Source organism: Oryzias melastigma, linkage group LG13 (assembly GCF_002922805.2).
Source record: "Oryzias melastigma strain HK-1 linkage group LG13, ASM292280v2, whole genome shotgun sequence".
NCBI lineage: Eukaryota > Metazoa > Chordata > Actinopteri > Beloniformes > Adrianichthyidae > Oryzias > Oryzias melastigma.
The window spans coordinates 31,521,153-31,543,480 of record NC_050524.1 but is presented as its reverse complement, the minus strand read 5'-3'; the positions used below and the strand labels follow the sequence as shown (position 1 = coordinate 31,543,480).

The 22,328-nt window shown below is 37.7% G+C and overlaps 1 protein-coding gene across 3 annotated transcripts in view; it reads right to left on the bottom strand.

The window, feature by feature from the left end:
- ets1 (v-ets avian erythroblastosis virus E26 oncogene homolog 1) overlaps nt 1-12,090 on the bottom strand; it is a 44,155-nt gene extending 32,065 nt beyond the window's left edge. The window contains exons 1-3 of one of the 3 annotated variants that reach the window (XM_036214854.1): nt 11,840-12,090; nt 9,929-10,030; nt 1,654-1,801 (exon numbers count right to left, since the gene is read on the bottom strand). In XM_036214854.1, coding sequence (XP_036070747.1) covers nt 1,654-1,801; nt 9,929-9,997 — 217 coding nt within the window. In that variant the 5' untranslated portion in view covers nt 9,998-10,030; nt 11,840-12,090. The remainder of the gene's footprint in view (nt 1-1,653; nt 1,802-9,928; nt 10,031-11,839) is intronic. The other 2 variants (XM_036214853.1, XM_024277852.2) reach the window with 2 other exon arrangements.
- Between the last annotated feature and the right edge of the window lie 10,238 nt (nt 12,091-22,328).

Genomic DNA, 22,328 nt, shown 5'->3' with positions numbered 1-22,328 from the left:
CAAACCCAAGCTTTTTCAAACTATTATTTTTGTCTGCTCCAGCTCCATCAAGATTTGCATAAAGAAAAACTCACAAATGTGGTTTTAGTCTGAAATTATTTTACATATGTCCTCCATCATGAGAAAAATGCTACAAGAACATAGAAAAAATACCAAAAACACAGTTTTGAAGTGAGTCTTTCATGGAATCTAATGGGGTTTAAATGATCACAAATTAAACATTTATTTTTTAGTTTCTAAATCTTTCAAAAGTGTTGAATTTACTGCTTCTGTGCAAGACTTTTAATTTTCCACAAAACATTGGTTTTATGAAAGTCTTAATTCTGAATGGGTTAAAGGGAGACATCATGCTGCCTATCATTGTGGACTAACGGTGGTTTCAGTGAAGTGGTTTAAAATCCCTCATACGTCCATTTCACTCATATGCAAAATTGAGAAAGAATACTGACATATTCCAAAACTAGCACTTTTTCTGCTGATGTCTGCTTATTTTCAGAGAAATGAGTCAAAGCAATAGCTCAAGAGTGTGGAGACTCTGTCAGAGGTTCTTCTGCCGTTTCTGAGGTTAACTGAAACTCATAACGGCGTAACATGGGAGCACAGAAACCTCAGCAGCTCTGTACACTGCCGCTGTCAGGAGCTAAATGACTCTAACAGCATCTCCAGGTGTCTGAAATGCTCTTCGACCTGCAATCGGCTTGAATTTAGGAGACAAACGAGGGAAAGAAGGTCAGCGCTCGGTCATTTTTTTCCACTCAGCAATGTTTACGTCAACAGTTTAGCGCTGGGGAGGAATGAAGTGAGGGCTCCAGAGGAGTGTGTCTCTGGCAACAAACATCAGCAAATCCCATCAAGTTCTTACTCCCTCTTGTGCAGTTGCAAACTTGCATACGCACACACTCGCACTTTCTCACTCAGGCCCCCACTGCCTCTCCAGGGACCAAACTGGAGGCTTGGGAAAAAGATGGCCGCCCTTTGGCCTACTGTCTTGCCCCCAGCATCCAGCTCAGGGAGGTGACGGAACAAGGTTTGTGCCCTCGCTCCCCCTGCAACCCTACCCTCCTCCCATGGCGTGTGTCCCAGTCCACCAGCATCAATCACTTTTGAGGACAAGAAAAGGCCAGAGTCAAACACAGGGAAATGCACTGCGAGGAATGTTCCAGTTTTAAATAGAACTAATCTAAAAACAATGAAAGAGAAAGTGGAAACAGAGGGTTGGAAACACAAAAAGGCAGCACATGTGGTTGCCCCCAGAAAAAAAACAGGAGGGATACAAAGAGATAGAGAAATCAAGGGGGTCTCTGGTAAAGGCATTGCCCTCAGGGTCAGCCTCACCAGCATCCCTTCTGCTGCAGATAAAGAGCAACAAGCCAAGTTGAAACCAAATGTTTCTGTGCATATGTGGCATGTTTTGTGGAGACAAGAAAAGTATGAAGAAACGCACCTCTGTTATAGAGACTAATGTGTACATTTGGTATTAAAGGTTTGCAGCAGATTTTAAGTTGGAACACTCCACAAACAAATATGAAAATAAATGCCAATGCATTTTATGTTTTATTTTATTCTATTAATGTGCATTTTTGCTGGTTTCTGTCACATTTTTTCACTAAACCATAAAATGTGGCTGGTATTTGAGGTAAGACAGTTTCTTACCTGTGGGACAAATGTCATGTCCATCCGGTACCTCCTGCAGGGGTATGTCATGTGGGAGAAGTGGCTGTGAGGGGTAAAACTGCTGCTGGGGATGGACCACACCTGAAAGATGGTTCTGAGGGCCCACTGCCACACCACCATTGTGTCTCTGGAGACAAAAAAACACATATGTGTTCATCTAACATGAATTACTTAGAAATGAAGTACATGCCATGTAACTTGAGAATGTAATTTCTTCAACATGTAAAAACACTTTTCCCAACTAGTTTCAGGCAAAATGTATCCAGTTTTCAACTTGAGATTTATTCGATTTTTAGTTATTTTATGCTAAATTTTTTTAGACAATTTTAGCTTGAACTCAACCTGATTTCAGACAAACCTTTAGCTATTTTTCAGTTAGCTTTTTGCCATCATTTAGATAGATTTCATATAGTTTTCAGCTAGTTTTTATAGTTGATATCTAGCTAGATTTTATACAATTTTCAGCCAACTTTTGCCATTATTTAGCTTGTTTTCATATAGTTTTCAGTTAGATTTTTGCCATTATCTAGATAGATTTCTTGCAGTTTTCAGCTAACATTTAGCCATTACTTTCCTAGATTTAATACTTTTTTCATTCTGCTTTTTGCCATTATTTAAGTTGTTTTCATATATTTTTCAGCAAGCTTTTTGCTATTATTTAGATAGATGTCTTACAGTTTTCAGCTAGCTTTTGCCATTGTTTAGCTTTTTTTCATATAGTTTTCAACTAGTTTTCAGTCATTATTTAGCTAGATTTCATTCTGTTTTCAGCTAGCTTTCTGCTATTATTTAGCTAAATTTCATACAGTTTTCAGCTAGCTTTTTAGGGGTTTTCCTTTCTAAAATTCAGGCTAAATCTATAGACTCCTAAATATATTTTCCATTGAGGTTCCACTCCAATCATCTTTGATATATTGTAAAAAACGTACGCTGTGGTCTTATAGTTAAGATGTAAACTTCTGTTGTTTTCTAAGACATGGTTCCTGCAGAGCAGCAGGAGTTCATCAGAAATTTGCCTGAGATGTGGGCGGGGGTGTTGGCACAGAACAACCCTGTCACCCACCAACCTTCGCTAGCTAAAGGCGCTGTGTTAACATGCTCTACCGCTAGCTTACAGCCTATAATCAACCCCAATCTAACATTACCAGTGCAACAAAAATGGCAAGCAGTATTGAAGCTATTTGACTGTGCAGCTTAGAGCCAGTATTCAGCTTAGACAAGGAAAACCTAAATGGATAGGTGTCTATGAGTGGATGCAACAGAATGGAGCAGAGCAGGGAGCTTGTGGCCCACTTAGCGTATTTTCTACGTAACAAATACAATCGTTTCCAAAAGCATTTTTTTGTCTGCTCCTGATTTACAAGGATTTGGATAATTAGTCTAAAATTTCTTTATCACTATTTGATGAGTGGGACATTTAAAAACTGTTAAATGTATGTGCTTATATTTTAATTTAATTAACCTCAGTCAATGAAAAGCATTATTAATAAGCTATTTTATTATGACATGATAAAAAAAGTGGATGACATCATTGAGAAACTGGAATCAATTGATTTACATTTATTTGAAAAGTAATGAAGTCAAGAGCTGAAATCCTAAATGACTTAACTTACTAAAAATAATATACACCTTAAATATTGGTTATTGTTTTATTTATTAAATGAAAACATGTTTTTACTAGGGGTTTTTTTCTACTAATATTAATGAATCACTGTCAAGTACATGGTATAACTTTAAATTAAAAAAAACATTTTTGGTTGTTGTTTTTTTTTTTATATACAGATAAGCCTTGCTGTTAAATTTGGCTCATTCTGTTTATCTCCAGTATTTTTTTTCCTTTCTGCTTATCACAGAAATTTTCAAGCATTAGTCTGCACTAAAGGGGGAGAAGTCTAAAGTCAGCACTTGACAGGGGAGCCAAAGGAGATATTAAATTCTGGGTGGATACCAGAGAGAGTGGGGAGGAAGATAGCCACTCGGCCATTCTTTAGCAAATCACAACTTTCATTGGAAGTAGATTAAGGCATTTTTTGCCTTAAACCAGTATTTTTCCTAAAAGTCCCATATTGAACTATGTATGCAGTCTTTTCTACTGACATATTAGTCAGAACATCAAACCACCATTCATCAAACTGCAACACGATATCTAGTGTTTTAAGAGTTTGGCTAATATTTTCCCTAGATTTACAAAGACACTGCTCTCCCCTGCAATCTGTTATCTGGAATGGAAAAAAAGGCCAAGAGCAATTCTAGACTTTCATATGTTATATGTCACATGTGTATCTGACAGCCTGGCAGACTGAGTAACTGCCAATCTGATAAGCAGACCCTGTTAAGCTGCAGCAGCATTTATCAGAAGCCATCCAGCTTCACGGACTGCTAATGTGACCGGGGGATCCGTGGGGCCGACTCGCAGGGTTTTTGGTGAGGTTTTCATGGAGTGCTGCTATCTCCTATCAGGTCAGACAGCAAGGGAGGAATGTCAGATAGGCAGAACAGGAGCCACGGAGATGATTTATGGATTATGAACTGATAGCAGTGTGATAGCAACAAAGATAACACCTGCACTACAATATTTGTTTTGATCATTTTTAGAGTAAGCCTATTTTGAAATAAATAAATAAAAAAAAAACATTTGGTGAGACTTTACATGAGAACAAAGTAACCAGAGTACATTTATACGGCAATTGTGTTTGCTAGTTTAGTCAACTTTTGACAAAAACTTTAGTTCAGTCCAAATAATACAAGTGTAATTTAAAATTATCAACTTTAAAAAAGAAAAGAAACGGAAATACTGAGTTCCAAATCCTACTCCAGTTAGCTTTTGATCTATTTGAAAATTATTCCCAATGGTTTTTTTAATTATGATTATCCGATTTTTAGCCAAAATCCAAAAATCTGCCTTTTTAGGACATGAAATCTACAGAGCAGAAGGAGTTCATTAAAAATTCAGCTTTGAGTTGTGGGCTGGACTATTTTTGCGGAGTAAGCTTTCTCTCATTTCCCATCATCCTTTTGTTCCAACCAGTGTAACAAAAATGCCAAAAAATGATGGAGCTTTTCAGCCACACAGTTTTGACCCAGATGCCAGCTCGGACGAGGAAAACAAAGACATTGTTAGGAGTCAGCGCTCTGTCTCCCCCTCTGGTCACCGGTGGGAGCCACCTCCAGAGTACTGACTTCACTACATCTCCCAGAAGCCCCAGCGTACAGTTCTTGGATGCTGCTCAGCTGTCTCCAATCTGACAAACACCCAACTGCTTCTTAAGCAGCACACAGAGCCTCATTCTGTGTGAAGTATTGTTTGTGCCACCCTGTCTGCCTTGCTGAGCGTTTCTATCTGGACCTGGTCTTCCTTGTACCTTTATCTCTGATTGCCTGCCGCCTGCCCTGACCCTCGCCTGGACTCTGACTACTCTAGTTTCTTGGATGATCTCATCCTCGTAATTAACCTCTCCCTGTCTGACTCTGATTAAGCTTTGATGACTTTTAGCTGTGCTTAGTTCCTGACTAAACTAATAAACCTGCCCCACGTGGAACCAGCTGTCTGCCCGTTTTTGACAGACATGCATGGACCTATTTTTCTGCAAATGGATGCATCATAATGGAGCAGGGAGCTTGTGGCCTGCCAGTTGTAGCTTCTCCACCACTGCTACAAACCTTTTCAAACGACACTTTTTCATCTGCTCCTGATACAGAACGATTTGAATAAAGAAATAGAATTTTAAGTCCTTATAATGTGAAAAATGTTAACATATATCTTTTATTTTGTAGCATCTTTGCATGCACTGATGAAGTTTGCAGACAAAAAAACTTTGATTTGAGTAGAATGATGAAACCAGTAGACAAAATCACTGATAATAAATAATCCATAAAACTGTCTAAAATATATCAAATTGGTCCAAATACAAATAAAGAAGTTATTTTTTTAGAAAGACTATTTTTAAAATCTAATGTTTATTGGTGTAACGTTTTTCTGTGTTTGTTTATGACTGATGTTTTCAGAATTTTGAAGATTGTATTTCCTTTTCATTCATCAAATGCTTCAAAATGAACATTTAAAACAAAGTATTGGTATCAAACAGATTTTTCAGACCCAGGCATGTTGTATCAGGAATCTTCGTTGCTTTCATATACAGATAGGTTAGACAGTACTAATAATGCTCATGCCTTGGTCTGGTTTGTGGTGCTCTCAGAGGTCAACCATATAGACTCAAACTAACCTAGCTGCCTGTAAAATCACACAGTTCTGAAGGTCTTCACTTGGCAGCAGTAATGCCTGGTCAAGACAGAGAAAGAAAAATGACTTGCCCCTCTAAGCCTCTGACGGTCCTGCTTCTTCACATTTGCACTGTGGCCTGTTTTCTTAGCAACTCCTAAAATAAATCGATTGCATTATTTGCTCCCTTTAATTCACTTCTGCTCTTTTGTTCACCCTTGAGTAAACTGAGACCCAAATTGTCAAGAGGACTAAAGTTCACTAATGTGGTCCACACTAGAGTTCAAAAACTTGTAAGATGAAATGGATCACACAAGAAAACAAACTGTGGTGTGACACAAACTTGTTGAATAAACACTTAAACAACTTTTACAACCAAGAAAGTTAAACTCTTCAATTTCTGGCAACAACTTCTTTTTTTAAAACCTTTATTCTAGAATATTGTCATGTTGCATGTGAAGAATAGATTTATGATGTCATCAAAGCTTGCTTAGTAAATGAATCTCCATTCAGCTATTTTGTGATTTAAAGAAAACATCAGTAGAATTGTGTACAAATCATCTTTAAACTGTTAAAAGAAGCAGCTGGGAGATGTCGACCTTATAAGCTCACATCAGTTTATTTAGGTTTTATTGATTTATTATTTTTAATATCATTAAGTGTTAATTATAATGAGACTCTGAGTCTCATCTGACAGGAGGACTCTTGACTAAATGTTCATGGAGCTTTTCATTAACAAATGTATTTTTACATTAGGTTGTTTTATAGAGGTCATTTGAAGTTTAAAAAGATTATTTGAGTTACCACGGTTACCAGTTTGACCATTCTCCTGTCACCAATATTATCACTATTCCCAAAAGTAAGACGACAACATCCTTTTTTATGTTTTTATTTTTGCTAATTCCCTATAAAAACCTGAAATAGGTCAACATCTTATTGATCAACAAATAAGGCTAGAAGTCACCATTCACTGTAAAAAGTGAAACATTGACAAATTAACAAAAGTTCTGCAATTTGCTATAATTTATCAACATTAGTTTTGATCAAATCAAATTTTTAGATGAGTAAACCATCAACTCAAAATTTTTAATTTAATGAAGATAAATAATTTTAAATGAAACAAATAATAAAACTTTTGTTAATTGATCAAATGTTTCACTTTTTACAGTGTATGTTTTTGTCATACTAATGTTTCTTTTTGAACTTGTAATTGTAGATACACACAAGTGTCTGTCTTTTTTTCTGGCTCAAGAACATTTAAACTTGTAATAATGAAAAATGGTCAGTAACAATGCGTTACATTACGTTATGTTACTTTGCGTCATGTTTCGTTACGTTATGTTTTGTTATGTTGCGTTACATTTTGTTACGTTGCAGTTTGTTACATTTCATTTTGTTGCATTACATTTTGTTAAGTTACATCTTGTTACGTTACATTATGTTACGTTACATTTTGTTACATTTATATTACATTACATCATGCTATGATATATTACATAACGTTACGCTTTCTTACGTTGCATTTTCTTACATTAAATTTTGTTACGTTACATTTTCTTATCTTACATTTTGTTACATTGCGTAACATTTAGTTACTTTACATTTTGTTACGTTACATTTTGTTACATTTACATTCCGACATGTTATGTTATATTGCATAACGTTACGTTTTCTTACGTTACATTTTGTTAAATGTTATTTTTTATTACATGAAATTTTGTTACGTTACGTTTTGTTCCGATACATTTTCCTGTTACATTTTGTTACATTGCGTTATATTTTGTTACGTTACATTATGTTACATTACATTTTGTTACATTTACATTACATTACATCATGCTATGATATGTTACATAACGTTACGTTTTCTTATGTTGCATTTTGTTACATTAAATTTTGTTATGTTACGTTTTGTTACGTTACATTTTCTTATCTTACATTTTGTTACATTGAGTTACATTTTGTTACTTTACATTATGTGACATTACGTTTTGTTACATTACATTTTGTTACGTTATATCTTGTTACATTTACATTACATCATGTTATGTTATATTGCATAACGTTACGTTTTCTTACGTTACATTTTGTTAAATTTTATTTTTTATTACATGAAATTTTGTTACGTTACGCTTTGTTCCGATACATTTTCCTGTTACATTTTGTTACATTGCGTTATATTTTGTTATGTTACATTATGTTACATTACATTTTGTTACATTTACGTTACATTACATCATGTTATGTTATATTACATAATGTTACATTTTTTACGTTACATTTTGTTACTTTACATTAAGTAACATTTTGGTATGTTATGTTACATTGCATTACATTTTGCTACGGTACGTTACCTTATTTTAGGAATTTGAGACTCTAAAAATGTGTTTCGATCAAAAATCCTTTTCTAGCCTGAAGGATTAATGACTTGTTTCATGCACAGAACAATAAAATCTCAAACCCTTACATCACCACTTGATCTCATAAACAAACATTTGACAGTTAACATCAAACTCGCATCTTATTTTTCTCATCATCATCACTCTTACACACATTCCAGGACTTGTTCCGACATCCTCACCTTCAATTAACTGTAGATCAGAATAGTTAAAGAGGAATTTCAACACTGTTTATCATAATTTTGTTGTTGTAGCTTGTAAAATATTTGTTTTGTGTCAAGTCCTTGCAGGGGCCTGCTTTAATTGCAGCAACTCAACCCTAAAGCTGTGTATCAGAAAATCAATTGATCTTTAATAAATACAAAAATGCATTCTGTATTGAATAAATACAAAATGAGCTGCATAAAAAGATTGTTTGGCAGGGAAATTTCCTTCTATAATTCCTGATAAATCAATTATTTGTAATGTTGACCCAGTTAAAAGTGCTATGACATAATAGAAGCTTTGACTCCTCCATCTGTGTCACCTCTTTGAGATAAAGTCATTATTACAAATACAACAAAAGAAAAACACAGAGGACCTTTTGCTTTTAGGAAATTATCCATGTAGATTCGGAGCTACAGAGGTGACATACAGTAGATTCACCTTTTGAACCAGCAGTCCTGCTTTACAGTGTTCTCTATTTCAAAGGCAAGCCCCGCCACCTGAGCCAATTAGGGATCAGGGAGTTGTTTCCTTCTGTGTTGTCTGTCAGGCCAGGAAGGGGTTGCCATTTGCATGTAACCTCAGTCTATTATCCTAATGTGCTGGTGCTATGCATACAAATGGAGGCATTTATTTTTCTGCTCCTTGGCCTTCAAACGCTCACCTGACAGGAATCCCAATGTCCCCAACTACCAAGTCAGACTGAGTATTCTTTTATAATGGTGGGTTTAAAGACAAACTGATGAAATCATGGTTTGGGTGTTTTTAATATGTTCTTGTGACATTTTTCTGTCATACTTAAAGACAATTAATCTCTAAATTGCTTTTTGAGTATTTCTTCAGGAGAAATCATCGGAAATGCAAAAACGAAATGATTTCTCACTACGTTTGTTCTCTTTATAAGAAAAATGCCACACAGACATGTTAAAAACTCAAAAAACAGGATTTTCATCAGATGTGTACTTTAAAGGGTTCCATTTTACAATGGAAATACTCAAAATATCTGACTGTACCACACCGCTCAATGGAAATGAGGCTTAAGTGTCCCTGCAGAACAAAAGTGACTTCTGGGTGGATTCCTTTGAAAGCCTGCTGATCTGATCATTTTGAGCAAGATTTGTTAAAGGAAGTGCAAGGTAGTTGTGCAAAGCCACGCAGAAAATATTATTCAACAGACTCAACTTCTGATGAAATCCAGCAGAACAGCACATCCCAATAGCTAACTCATTAGCATCATGCTAGCGGACCGAACAAGAAAATCTGTCATAATTTGCTCTTGTGAGGTGATGGAATCCATATTTACTAATGGGCACGTGGGGATCCTGTGCACGCTCCTGCAATAGTGGAGCACCCAAACCTCCCACTGCAAAGCGAGACGTGTGGTAGGTAGACTTAACACAGATAATTTACGAGGAGGGAGGGGGGGTCTTACCGTTACGCCCAGGCGGTCACAGGGGTGAAGGGCTGGGTAGGAAGAAACTGGATCCATGTAGTAACTCATCACGGACACTGTGGACAGGAGACGCAGGGCCTGCTAAAGGGATCAAGATGCAGACGGTCGAGGCAGGGTGGAATGACCTATCTATCACTTGTTGTTTACACTCCGTGTGTGCAAGGGGTGCTGTATAAACGAAGCATTCGTGTGTGTGAGAGAGGAGGGAGAAGGGAGTTTTGGAGAAATCGAAGCGCAATAATCTGCAGCATCAGCTTTAATGGGGCTGGGTATTGATAATAGTTTCCAGAAACGACTTGATTCCGATTTTTTTTCCATTCTTTTGATCCTCTCCATTCAATTCAATTTTGAGTTTACACATTTAGACACATTTTTTTAGAAATACATAAATATTCTACTATATGATTTGATATATATATTACTCTGATATAGTTCACATACTGTAAAATGTATTAGTGAAATAATGAGATTGTTAATATCATACAGTGTTACTTGTTTCCCAAAAGGAGAAGTTCTAACAAAAATGTTTAGATCATTAACATTGTAAACATTGTTCTGCTTCTCCTCTAGGGTGTTTCAGTTTGGCCACAAGGTGGCGATCACCCAAAAAAACTGTGTTTTAGACAACAAATGGTTCCTTTAAAAAATATTTCCTTGAAAGAGTTTAGAAAATAAATATGTTTACGTCAACCGAGTGTTAGCATTAGCTGTCCTATGGGAAATGTAATTAAACGTTGGCATCAAGCTACCAGACTTTAGCTTTATGTGCTAAATCGATCTCTATTTTTATGAATCGATTATTGACCTGTTAGGGTTAAATCAATTCAAATCAATTAATTAATTATATCAACCCAGCCTTAATTCTATCCGATCCTCCAGATCATTTTATTTTATTGTTATAAATCGTTTGATGTTATCTTGTGCTTATTTCTAGCTTGTATAAATTTGAAAAAATATATTTTTTACAGAGAGTAATATATTGAAAGTTGTTTAAGCTTATGAAAGTTATCTTATATGTATGTGCTACATCAATTTATATTTTTATGAATTGTTTATTGATCTATTAAGGTTAAATCGAATAATCGATTTTATCAACTAAACTCTAAGCTTTAATATGTTTAAAGTTGACACTTTTAAAGTAAATATTTCTTGACTTTTGAACTAATTTAATGTAAAATCTCTTCTAAATACATCTAGAAATCTCCTCCTGCCATTTCCCCCTCCTCCTTTCATCTAACTCCCTCCTTCCTCTTCCTCTCCTCCTCTTCCTCTCCCACACACTTCGATATCACTTATCATTGTGCACTACAGGCAGCCTCGACAAAAGAGGCTCCAACCTAAGATGCAGGATTGCAGGAAAAAACCGGTGCATATGGGCAGTCGCATGCAACGCAGGTCCCATCATCTTCCTCACATTCATATGTTAAGCACTTTGGCGTTCCTAGGTTGTGGCAGCTGCTGGCAGACCGCGGGAAGATGCGCTCAATGCGCGCAGATGTTCAGCAGTTCAAAAAGATTCGGATGCTCTTGTTTTAGGAGAAAAAGCAGCCGCCAATCAGGATGCAATTTCTATTCCTATCCTCGCATCACCTTGTGCCTTTTAAATGTTAATGGATTGGTTAAAAATAACTCTTTTTTATTATTATTTGAAAAAAATATTGACAAAAACTTGCATTCCAGCTGACATTAAACTCATATTTGAGACGCAAAATATAAACATTTTAGACACTTAAAATGAAATATAAAAAGTGAAGGAAAAGGCGCGAATTCCTGTCGGGAAAACTTCAAAAGGCTGCGCTTAAAGGCTTTCAAAGAGAGCGCATGCGTTGACAGAGCACACAAAAAGTCATTGAAATCAAACTTTTTTTCCTTTTTTTTTTAAAGACTTACCTGCAGCGGGGAAAGTTTCTCGTGGAGTGGAGGCGCTGGCCAGCTGAGCGTGACAGCCGAGCTGTGGTCGGAAGATGCTGTACCTGCTCACAGCGAGTCCCACGGAGGAAGAAATATTATGCACACTTCTAGTCCCTCCCTCAATCACACGATGATCTCTCCAAATCCCATTTTTTTACCCCTCTCTGCATGTTGGCTGTTGGACTTCAGATGTGCATCACATGGAGCTGTGCTCTACAGGTGGAAAGAGCTTTCCAGAAATAAAGTCACATTCCACATGGATACACTATGTTTAGCAGAACATGCCTTCAAAATCTACCAAAGAAGTTAAGAGAGGAAGAAGAAAACATCTAAGTGTGACACAATGACAATTTTCCTGCTATCTTTCTAAAAACAAAATCATCTTTATTCAGAAAGGTGTCTCTTTATATTTCAAATAAACAAGTTTATGTTAAGTCGCTCTCGAGTCATCTTCAGATCTATTTGAAAAGCGTTCCGAGTATGTATTTAACAAAAATGTGAAAAATCAGTGGATTGCTCGGATCTTTATATCACTGGAAAGGGCCAAACGAGACCTCTGCAGTGATATAAAGATCATTTAGATAGCTCAAGGGTCGGCAACCTTTAACAGAAAAAGAGCTATTTGGGCTTGTTTTTTACTGATCAAAACCTAGTTTTAGCCTTTAAGAAATGTGGATTTACATTCATGACCTTCTTTTTTTAAATAATAAATATGACTTATGTCTATTTTTGAACAAAAGCAAAAGTGTAAAAAGAAACTAGCATCTCTCAAAATGTGATAGTTTGTATTTTTTACATTTGACAGAAGCTCAAAAAACGTATTTTTAAAGTTAAAGATGTTCTGTGCCAAATAGAATCATCTCAGTGCAGTCATAGTAACCAATGCTGTACAGCAGAAGATAAAATGGGCTTTTAACTCATAAAAGATCAAATATTGATAAAAGTTTTGCTTTGCATTTAAAATCTGTTCATTCTGGAGGTAGTGTTGAACAAACAAGACATCTTCAGGTCAACAGGGATGTAAAAACCAACATAGTTTATCATCTATGTGCACCTCAGTCATCAGTTTTTAAATGTAACTAATCTAAATGTAATAAATGCTAATTAAATAATCTTCACTCTAAAAGATGCTATTTTATAAGTTAAGTTTTAAGTTTTATTAATTTATAAAGCGCCTTAAATGACCATTGGCCAAACAAGGCGCTGTACTGTACATTAAAAGTTCAAAGAACAATACAAACAACAACTAAGATATAAAAAAAACATTTACAGTTAAAAGTTTATTTGAAATTTATTGAAAAAGTTTATTTATGTATTTATTTTTTGTTCTTTTCCCCTCTTTGTCCTCAGCAGTCTTACACTGCTGGGTTTTTGTTATTTTAGTTTTAGGTTGGACCTTGGTAGTCTTGATTTGTGGGCTTTGTTTATTTGTTTTCTTCAGGTAGTTTTGGTTAGGCAGTCATTAGCAGGGTCTCCAAATTTATATTTTATGCATTGCCAAGGAGCCACCATGGAGAGATAAAAGAACCACATGTGGATCAGGAGCCGCAGGTTGCAGACCCCTGAGATAGCTCAAGAAAAAAGAAAATTATAGCATTTTAAGTGATCACAAGAAGGGTGTAACTTTATTTCTCAATAAACAGCAAAACAGTAAAAAAAATGTGTGACCAATAACAAAAATCCGGTCCAAATTCCCCCCCTACTCACTATATATTGGCTTTGCCATTTTCTAGTACTGCCCAAATCTTCTCATTAAAAAATCAAAGTCTTTGCGAAAAACCTAGCACACATTGATGCTCACTATATTAGCACATATAGACCACAATGCATTGCGGTCGAACAATTTCGAAAAACCAATATGTTTGAATATAATTCTTGAATAAACCATCTACATTTTTATCATCAGAACACAGTGGAGTCATGAACAAATGTCTTGAAATGTTTAGTTTATTCGATATTCACTTTGTGAAATCGGTGACATCAGATCCGGCATTTAGAAAACAAAAAAAAAGTAGTGAGCATTGTGTCCAAAATGCCTTTAAAATCCAGGACACTAGATAGTCCCGCACTTTCTCGTTTTTTAGTAGTTAGGAATTTGCACATCGCTAAAGATTACTGTTCCAAGTTTCATAACTTTTTCATTACTGGTCCAATCCACGAAAGGGAGGAATCTTTGCAAAGCTAGTCAAAAGAACTACAAGAATTAAATCACAAATTTGGTATTTAATCAATATTCATTTATATATTATCAAATAATAATATAGAAATCTGCTCCTGTAAACCAAAAGAATCTGGCTAAAGAGAAAAAAATATGACAGTTGAAAATTAATAGCCGGAAGTCCCTCCACCTGCTGGAGCCGGCCGCAAAAAAAAAAACAAAAACATAATTTTTTCCCTAAAATCATTAGCTGGAAGTCCTCGACTGGAAGCCCCCGTTTTAAGCTTTGACATTTTTTTCCTCTTTCTTCCCTCTTTTTTCGTCCTTTTTGGCTGTTTTTCCTCCGTGACACTCTCTGTCAAAGAGCAAACATGGCATTTTGCTGGCTTTTTCCCCAGAGGTAAACAGGTTTAGTTATACACATTTTTGTACACTTGTTAATGACTTTACAGAAATAAAACAGTTGAAGCTCTCTGTCCCATTTGAGTCTCATCTTCCACACTAAACTGCTAGACAGTTGCAGTTTATTCACATTTAAAAATTGAAAGTTCTGAAAAGTTCCTGCTAATTGCTATTTCCTCATGAAAAATTGATGGAGATGGAGAATACAACAGTAATCGACTAGTAGCAAAATTAGACAACAGCTAATTTTCCTTAAAGAGCTGATGAGTGGTTTTATGAACTGCCTATTTTCCTCGTCACAAATACAATCTTTTATCCAACCTTCCAGCATTTTCTTCATGTGCTCCTGATTTACATCAATTTGAATAAAGAAATAGTCAGAATTGCCATTTTACCTTGATTTTCTTCATATATGGCCTCTATCATCAGAAAAATACCTCAAGAACACGTTAAAAACACAATTTTTAAATTATTTTTAAGGTGCCGATTCCGCTTTTTTTATTTCCTACACTGTAAAAAGTGAAACATTGGATTAATTAACAAAAATTCTGTAATTTGTTACATTTAAATTTTTTTTTGTTGATGGTTAACTTAACTCCAAATTTGGTAACACTTTAGAATAAGATTCCTTAAGAATCTTACAGAGTTTATATGGTCTTTATAAGACATTATAAAGCACAGTAAGCCAAATAAGGTTTATTAACATAAATAGTAAGATTCATCAACATCTAAAGTGAGACCATTGTCTACAAAGACCATATTAATAAAGTGCTTACAAGCTTAACAAATGTATTAACAATCTTTGTTAACATTATACTGCGTGTTTTGCAGCACCAAATCTACAGTGTTACCCTAAATTTTAATTTGATAAAAACAAATCATCTTAAATGTTATTTGATCCAACGTTTCATTTTTTTCAGTGTACTTTACATGAAGTCCAGCAACAGCCAGGAAAGAAACTTTTTCTGAGAACACTACAAGAGGCTTCCCAATCTCAGCTCTGGATCTACAGCACCCCCTGCTCTGATAGGTTACTGATAAGATGTATCCGCGTTTATCATTTCCTCATTTATCGCTTTATTTGTTTATTTATTTTTTTATCCATCGGGTGGACACATTTTTAGCCAAATAAATGTGTAATGAAAGGAAGTGCAACCTCTTTCTCTCCTTCTATCAGCCCAACACTCACCACTTGTGAGTGATCTGAAACACCTTGTGGCTCCATGATAATTCCCTGACCTTTGTGCAACATTTGTTTGAATTAGAAAGTGCATGGTTTAAACCTCCTGACAGCCACTGCTCTCACCAGTAAATCTTCAGTCTGGGAGTGGGGAGGTGTGTGTGTGTGTGTGTTTGGAGAGATGGTTCAAGTCCAAGGTGAGAAGCGTGGAGAAGTACCGTGAGGGGATCGGTGGCCGGCAGTCTGCATTTTCTCAAGATCTCATCTGAATCCTCTGTGGGCCTCGGCACCCCGACCCCCCAGGGGGGACACAGATGGGCAACACGTCAAGGGCAAAAAGGCGAGGGTATGACTTATTGCCGTGCGGTGAGAGAAAGCGTGGGGCGCGCACCCATTGATGAATCCAAATTGAATAAAAGCCCAACTGAATGCGATCCAGATCTGGAGCTGATGCCCTAGCAATGCTGTTTCAATTAGCTGGCCCCCACCAGTTCAAAGGCGAGGCCCCTGGTACACTCATGCTCGGTTTGAAGCCACGATCATCACATTGGCCTTCCACCCCCCCACCCCGAGGTGGTGCCATCCTTTGTCTCCGTCTGGCTGCTTGATGTGCTTTACATTAAACAGATAGCGGAGGCCTCACCATCCCCGCCTGGAGGGCTTTGATGACCTTCATTCACCTTTTTGCACCCACACTATCTCTAAAAATAAACCTCTGTTGTTATGTTTGTTATTTCATAAACTAAAAAACACAATTTGGTGTTGATTCAGCTGCTTAAACCCTGGCAGAAAGCTTGCACTCCTTCGATTCTCATCTTGTTGAGCAGCTTCTCACAGTCAATTCTTTTTTATTCCCCTCATTTTCTCATTTGGGATCTTCCAAAGATAGCACTGACAGGTGATATTAATGATCTTTTATTAGCATCGCCCTGATTGCTGCAGATTTTTTGGAAACGCAAGACAGAGGGAGAAAGCTGGAGAGAGGCGAAACGGAGAAAGAAAAAAAAAGAGGAGTATGGAAGTTGCTTCTCGCAGGAGATCGCCTCTCTCTTTGATAGCCTGCCCGAATCTATTCCCCCTCAATGAAACTGCCCTGCAGATGTTGTTGCTGTAAGCAGACTACAAAGAAGGAGCCCTTTATGAGAAGAACTTCTATTTTGGGCCGCACTGTTTCCGAGTCGTGGTGCTCAGTGAGAGAAGAGCAGACCTAATCTTCCTGCCGCTGAAAACTCTGTTTTATTCTTTGCCCGCGATATATTTAGATTAAAGCCCAGCTCTAATGAATAAAGGGAGGCTGTAATATATTATGACAGTATCAATATGCCATCACTGCAGTGGGCCTGAAACAGCCAATGCTACTATTGGCATCAGCGAAGGGGAATTGGGGGGAAGTTTGGGCAGTAACTTCAGGAGTCAAGAGCTTTGTATCAAGCCTGACTGTATTCATTCAGACGTTTTTCGACAGAACCGTGACTTTGTGGCTCTGTTGACTGTGAGGCAAAGGTCCTGGGGGCAATATTAGCTCTTAATATTATTTTTAATTAAAGCACCAATCCCTCAGCCAAGTTGTCCAAACAGTTCTAAATAGGCTCTGTAAATCAGACAAACATCCTCAATATTTGATGGGTTGAGAGTTTGCACTATAGCCTCCAGATGGTTTGTGTTTCTCAAGCGTTTTCATGAGGGATGGTGCAGGACAGGGATCTTCTGTTTAAGTGTGCCTCTTGACGGAGAGAGTTCCTCCAAGTCACATGCTGACTCGCTGGATCTCTGCCTGGGTTGCTCTTTTTCTTTCTACGTTTTTATCTCCTGTGAGCGGGTTTACTTGCAGGCCACGCGGAGCTGTAGCATTGTCCTTTGTTGGTTTGCACTAATTGATAGCAGGTCCATGAACAACTTTTCCAATACTAGGATTGTTCAGAACACAATACGTTTAGAGGTGACAGACCCTGTGCTTTACATATTTATTTTCATTTTGTGCTATCCAGAGAAAAAAAGAAGATCCTTGGAAGAAAATGAAATGATGATCCAGGCCCAGATTTAGCCACGCCCGCTGTGTGTTACATTTATGCCTTCTTTCCACTGAGCTGTCCCGACCGAACTGGACTTCAGAACATTTTCATTACAAAATGGACATAATAAGCAGGACCAACTGGTACCAGTTCTGGTCCTATGTTTTGTCGTAGGTCCATAGAAAAATGGTAAATGATGTATACTTGTATAGCGCTTTTCTACTTTCCTTGAGGGTCCAAAGCGCTGTACAGTCCCAGACCCACTCACACACTGATGGTAGCTCTGCTGCCGAAAATGGCACCAACCTTCCAACAGAGGCAAGGTGGGGTTCAGTGTCTATCCGAAGGACACTTCGACACATGGGCGGGCAAGGCGGGAATCGAGCCATCAATCTTCCAATCAGGCATCAATCACCCTACCGCTGCACCACAGCTGCCCATGCAAAAGGAATGGACCCGTTAGGGCGGAGCTTCTGTCATCACACGATGTAACCCATTGATTAGCGGAAAGGTATTACGACAAAAGCAAGCGTCCGACCAGCACTTTTCCCGACACAAGATCCAAACCAAAAGTTTTGTCCTTTTTTCGGCTGTATTCTGTATTTTCGCAATCTTCTTGAAAAGAATAATACATTCTTTCCATATATTGCCCCTTATTCGTGGGGGTTGGGGACCAAAGACAACCCAAATCCACGAATACGGAGATTTCTATCTCACCCGACCTCCACAGCCGAAGAATGTCCGTTACCAATTCATACTCATCAGAAACACTTCTGATCGAGCTTTGGAAACATTTATTGAAGAGCACTGGAGTACTGTTTAATATTAAGAGTTTTCACCATAGTAAAGACCTGCTCTGGATTATAACTATCCTCCATGGTTATCTTTTTGATTTTCCCTCCGTTACTGAGTCAGCTGATGCAGCTTCTGTACTTGCACCATTTTGATGTGCAGTTACACCATCAATCTACAGCCCGCTTGAGCTTTGATGGTCCAACACTTAATGGAAACGCTCACTTGAATTGACCGGACCGTTCTAATCCGGCCAAGAAGGGAGTGGTCTGATCTGAACCACTCAGTGGAAACGAGGCATTAGAATGTCAGGGGCGTAAGTCTGGGTGTGCTTAGAGTTTGGGGTGTCAAATCCCTTCAAACCCCTAAAATGCATTGAAAAAAACATGCTATCATCATAACAATTCATCTATCCATATGTATAAGTCATACCATAGTATAAGTCGCAAGAGCAAAAAATGTCTAATCAGGAAGGAGAAAACCATATATAAGTCGCTCTGGAGAATAGGTCCCACTTTAGGGAGAAAAGTCTTGCGTTTCAAAACAAATTCGCCAAGCCCATCATAGCTAATATAAATAAATAAATACAGAAAATACTAATCTTTTGATCTGTATAAGAAAAATATCAAAGTTGTTTCTTTTGGACAACACTTCTTCTGCCGCTGTCAATAGCAAATACTTCTACTCAGATGCAGTGCTCTCTAGTGGTTGTTAGAGGAAACAACTGCTAAAGGACAACTGGTGTTTACTGGAAAAATAACAAATATGAGCCTAAATATGTCTAAAAACAAAACCAAAACAAAAGACCCAAATAAGTTGCTCCTGAGTATAGCACCCCTTGCTAAACTATGAAAAAAACTGTGACTTATACTCTGGAAAATATGGTATCTATCTTTTCCTTTGAGCTATGACAGGGGTGTCAAACTTACTCGGACAGGGGGCCAAAATCCAAAACACACCTCAGGTCGCAGGCCGAACAGGATAAACATTTATTGAACACACTAAAACTAAATTTTTAAAACTTTACAAACATACATTTTTTAACGCAGACCAAACCTTCGGACGCGGCTAGTACCGGTTCCAGAACCCGGTACCATAGCACTAGCCTGGCCCACATCTGGTACAGCATCCCAAACCAGTACTGATCCAGGACTGCTACCAACTGTCCGGTACTGTGTTAAGGTTGGGGGTTAGGATACCAGTGTGGCCACTTTCCAGTACCACACTGGTACCGGCAGGACACTGGTTAGTGCCCTGATGAGGCTGTATTTACCTACATTTTTTTCCAATCCCAACATTTTATTTTTAGATTTTATTTTATACTTTTTTTGTGTGTGGATTTTTGCAGGCCATCAAAATTGAGGAGGCAGTCACAGCACCCCCCTGCCCATGCCTTTATCCGGCCTTGCAATGAAATAAGATGACAGGAAAAAGCAGACGGAAGAGAACTGCTGTATATACTGAGACCAACTTGCCCTGGTTGATAAGCTGCAGGCCTGGTGCCAGAATCCTCCCTCCATTCACACAAACACACACTCAAATGCCCTGCCCAGTTGTGAACTTTACCCCCCACCACCAGCACCACTTCAGTGGCGTCTCCAGCTCCCTATCCCTCTTCATTAGTGTCCCAGAACAAAATGCTTGTCTTGTAATTAGCAGAGCTGGCTCTTTGAATGCCTATGTAACACACACTCTCATTAGAAGAGCGCGAGAAGGCTGTGTCCACAGAGGAGAGGTGAAAAGGCAGGCGAGGGAGGAACGAACTGAGGAGGAAACATTTGGAAAGGGAGCTCGTTAGACAGACATGGCGAACAGGGCAAAGAAAGAAGAGTCAAAGAGATTCTATGCTCAAGTTAGTTCTGTTTTAGACAAAAACATTAACAAAATCATCTTAGGTAACTGGTTTCATGTTCATAAATGAAAATACCACATCTTTTTCTTGAGAATTTTATTTTAAGTCAAAAATATACATAGCATAAAAGTGTCAGAGACCCACTCCAATGAAAATACTTTTTTTTAAAGTATTTGTAACATTTTACTGATGATGGAGGACAGATTTGAAGACAATCAAGCTACAGATTGCATTTTAAAGCATGTTTTCATTCAAACTCTTGTGAATCAGGAGCAGACAAAAAATGCCATTTGAAACACAGCTTATATAAAACGCCACAAGCTCCTTGCTTCAAGGTCTTTGAAATTTAGATGGGAAAGGGGGCGGGGTTGCTCCGTGCCAATGGTCCCGCCCTTAACTCAGAAGCAAATTTCTTGTGAACTCCTGCCGCTCTGCGGAAACTATGCCCAGAAAATGACACAGGGTTTTTTCCATCCATCCATTTTCTTGACCGCTTCTTCCCTTTCAGGGTCGCGGGGGTGCCGGAGCCTATCCCGGCCACTGATGGGCGAAGGCGGGGTACACCCCGGACAGGTCGCCAGTCCGTCGCAGACAGGGTTTTTTTTTATTTTATTTTTTTTTTTTTTTATTTTTTACCAAAAACAGCCAAATTGTAATTAAAAGACCAATGGGAACGCTTTTAAAATAGATCAAAAGATGATTGTAGTGGCTGATTAAAGGTAACCAAACCCTAAATCAACTTTTAAATCAAATTTCTGACTAATTAAAATAAATTCGTTTAATTCTTGAAAATATTGTAAAAAAAAAAAAAAAAAAACATGTGCGCTTCCCCCTGCAGGATTAACCAGGGAATTGCATTTGTATTTTGTGATTGGTCAAACCATTTCAGTCCCACATCATTTCAGAAGTCCCACATCATGATCTGCAGCTCCAGTAATGATAACAGTCCTGTTCCACAGCCCCACCCCTCTGACTGGACGTTCAAATTTAGGCTGTGGGTGGAGTCAGCCTCCAACTTCCCTGTTTGGTTACCCTTTAAAAGCATGTACCCTAAGCTCTGTTACCAACATCATGTCACAGAGAAAACATTTTGTGTTAGTTAACATAGTTCCTGGGGTCATGCATATTTCTTGCTCTGATACCTAAAATGCATATCTGTCTTTCCTCCTGATGTAAACACTACAGTTTCACTCTATACCCGATAAACATGATCCTCGTCTCACTTTTTACGTCTTAAATCCAGTGCTTGAACACATACAATCCACTCTGAACTCTGCTCACTTCCACAGTAACTTTCTAGGAATCGATGAAATCATTAGATCCTCTTCCTTTCTCTTCACACTGATAACAGTGCTATTTGTAAAGTTTTTGGCTTCAAACAATTCTCTCAGTGAGTGATAAGATGTGCTTCACTGTGCAGATGAGGGCTTATCAATAGGATGGGAGTGAAGACGAAGCTGCTGTCAGAGGTTAGCTTTCATCTGAGTTTGTTTTTTGTTGCTGTCCTACTTGGGAAATGGTCAAGAGAAAAATAGTCATACCTCGAAAATAATGCCAATAGTTGGTCAAGAAAAATATTTGGAAACTGTTTTGTGAACCTGATCACAGCTATAAAACACAATAGCTTGAAGTCCCAATCTTAGCAATTTAAGCAGAAGTTGCATTATTTACTTTACATTTTGCTTCTACACTGGAATATGGTGCGCAGTAAAAGGGACATTATTTCTACTTCTGAGATGTTTTCAACATTGGAGTTGCATCCATAATAACAGGTGAGGATATCTGGACAATGAGACAGCATGGAGAGGTACACAGAGGACAGTAAGGTACAGATGTTTGAGCAATTTACCACTCAGAGTAAATTTACTGCAAAATACTGGCATCTAGAATTCACTTGTCCTTTCACTGTGAAAATTCTTGTTTCTTGTCGTAGGTTTTTGTAAGGCACCTTATAACTTTTCATTGCCTTTGAATCCAGATTTCATTCAAGCAAAAATAGGATATGGTTGGCTGATCCACACCTGGTGTTAAGCTGGACCACAGAGCAAGACAAGAAGCTGGACGGATCCAAG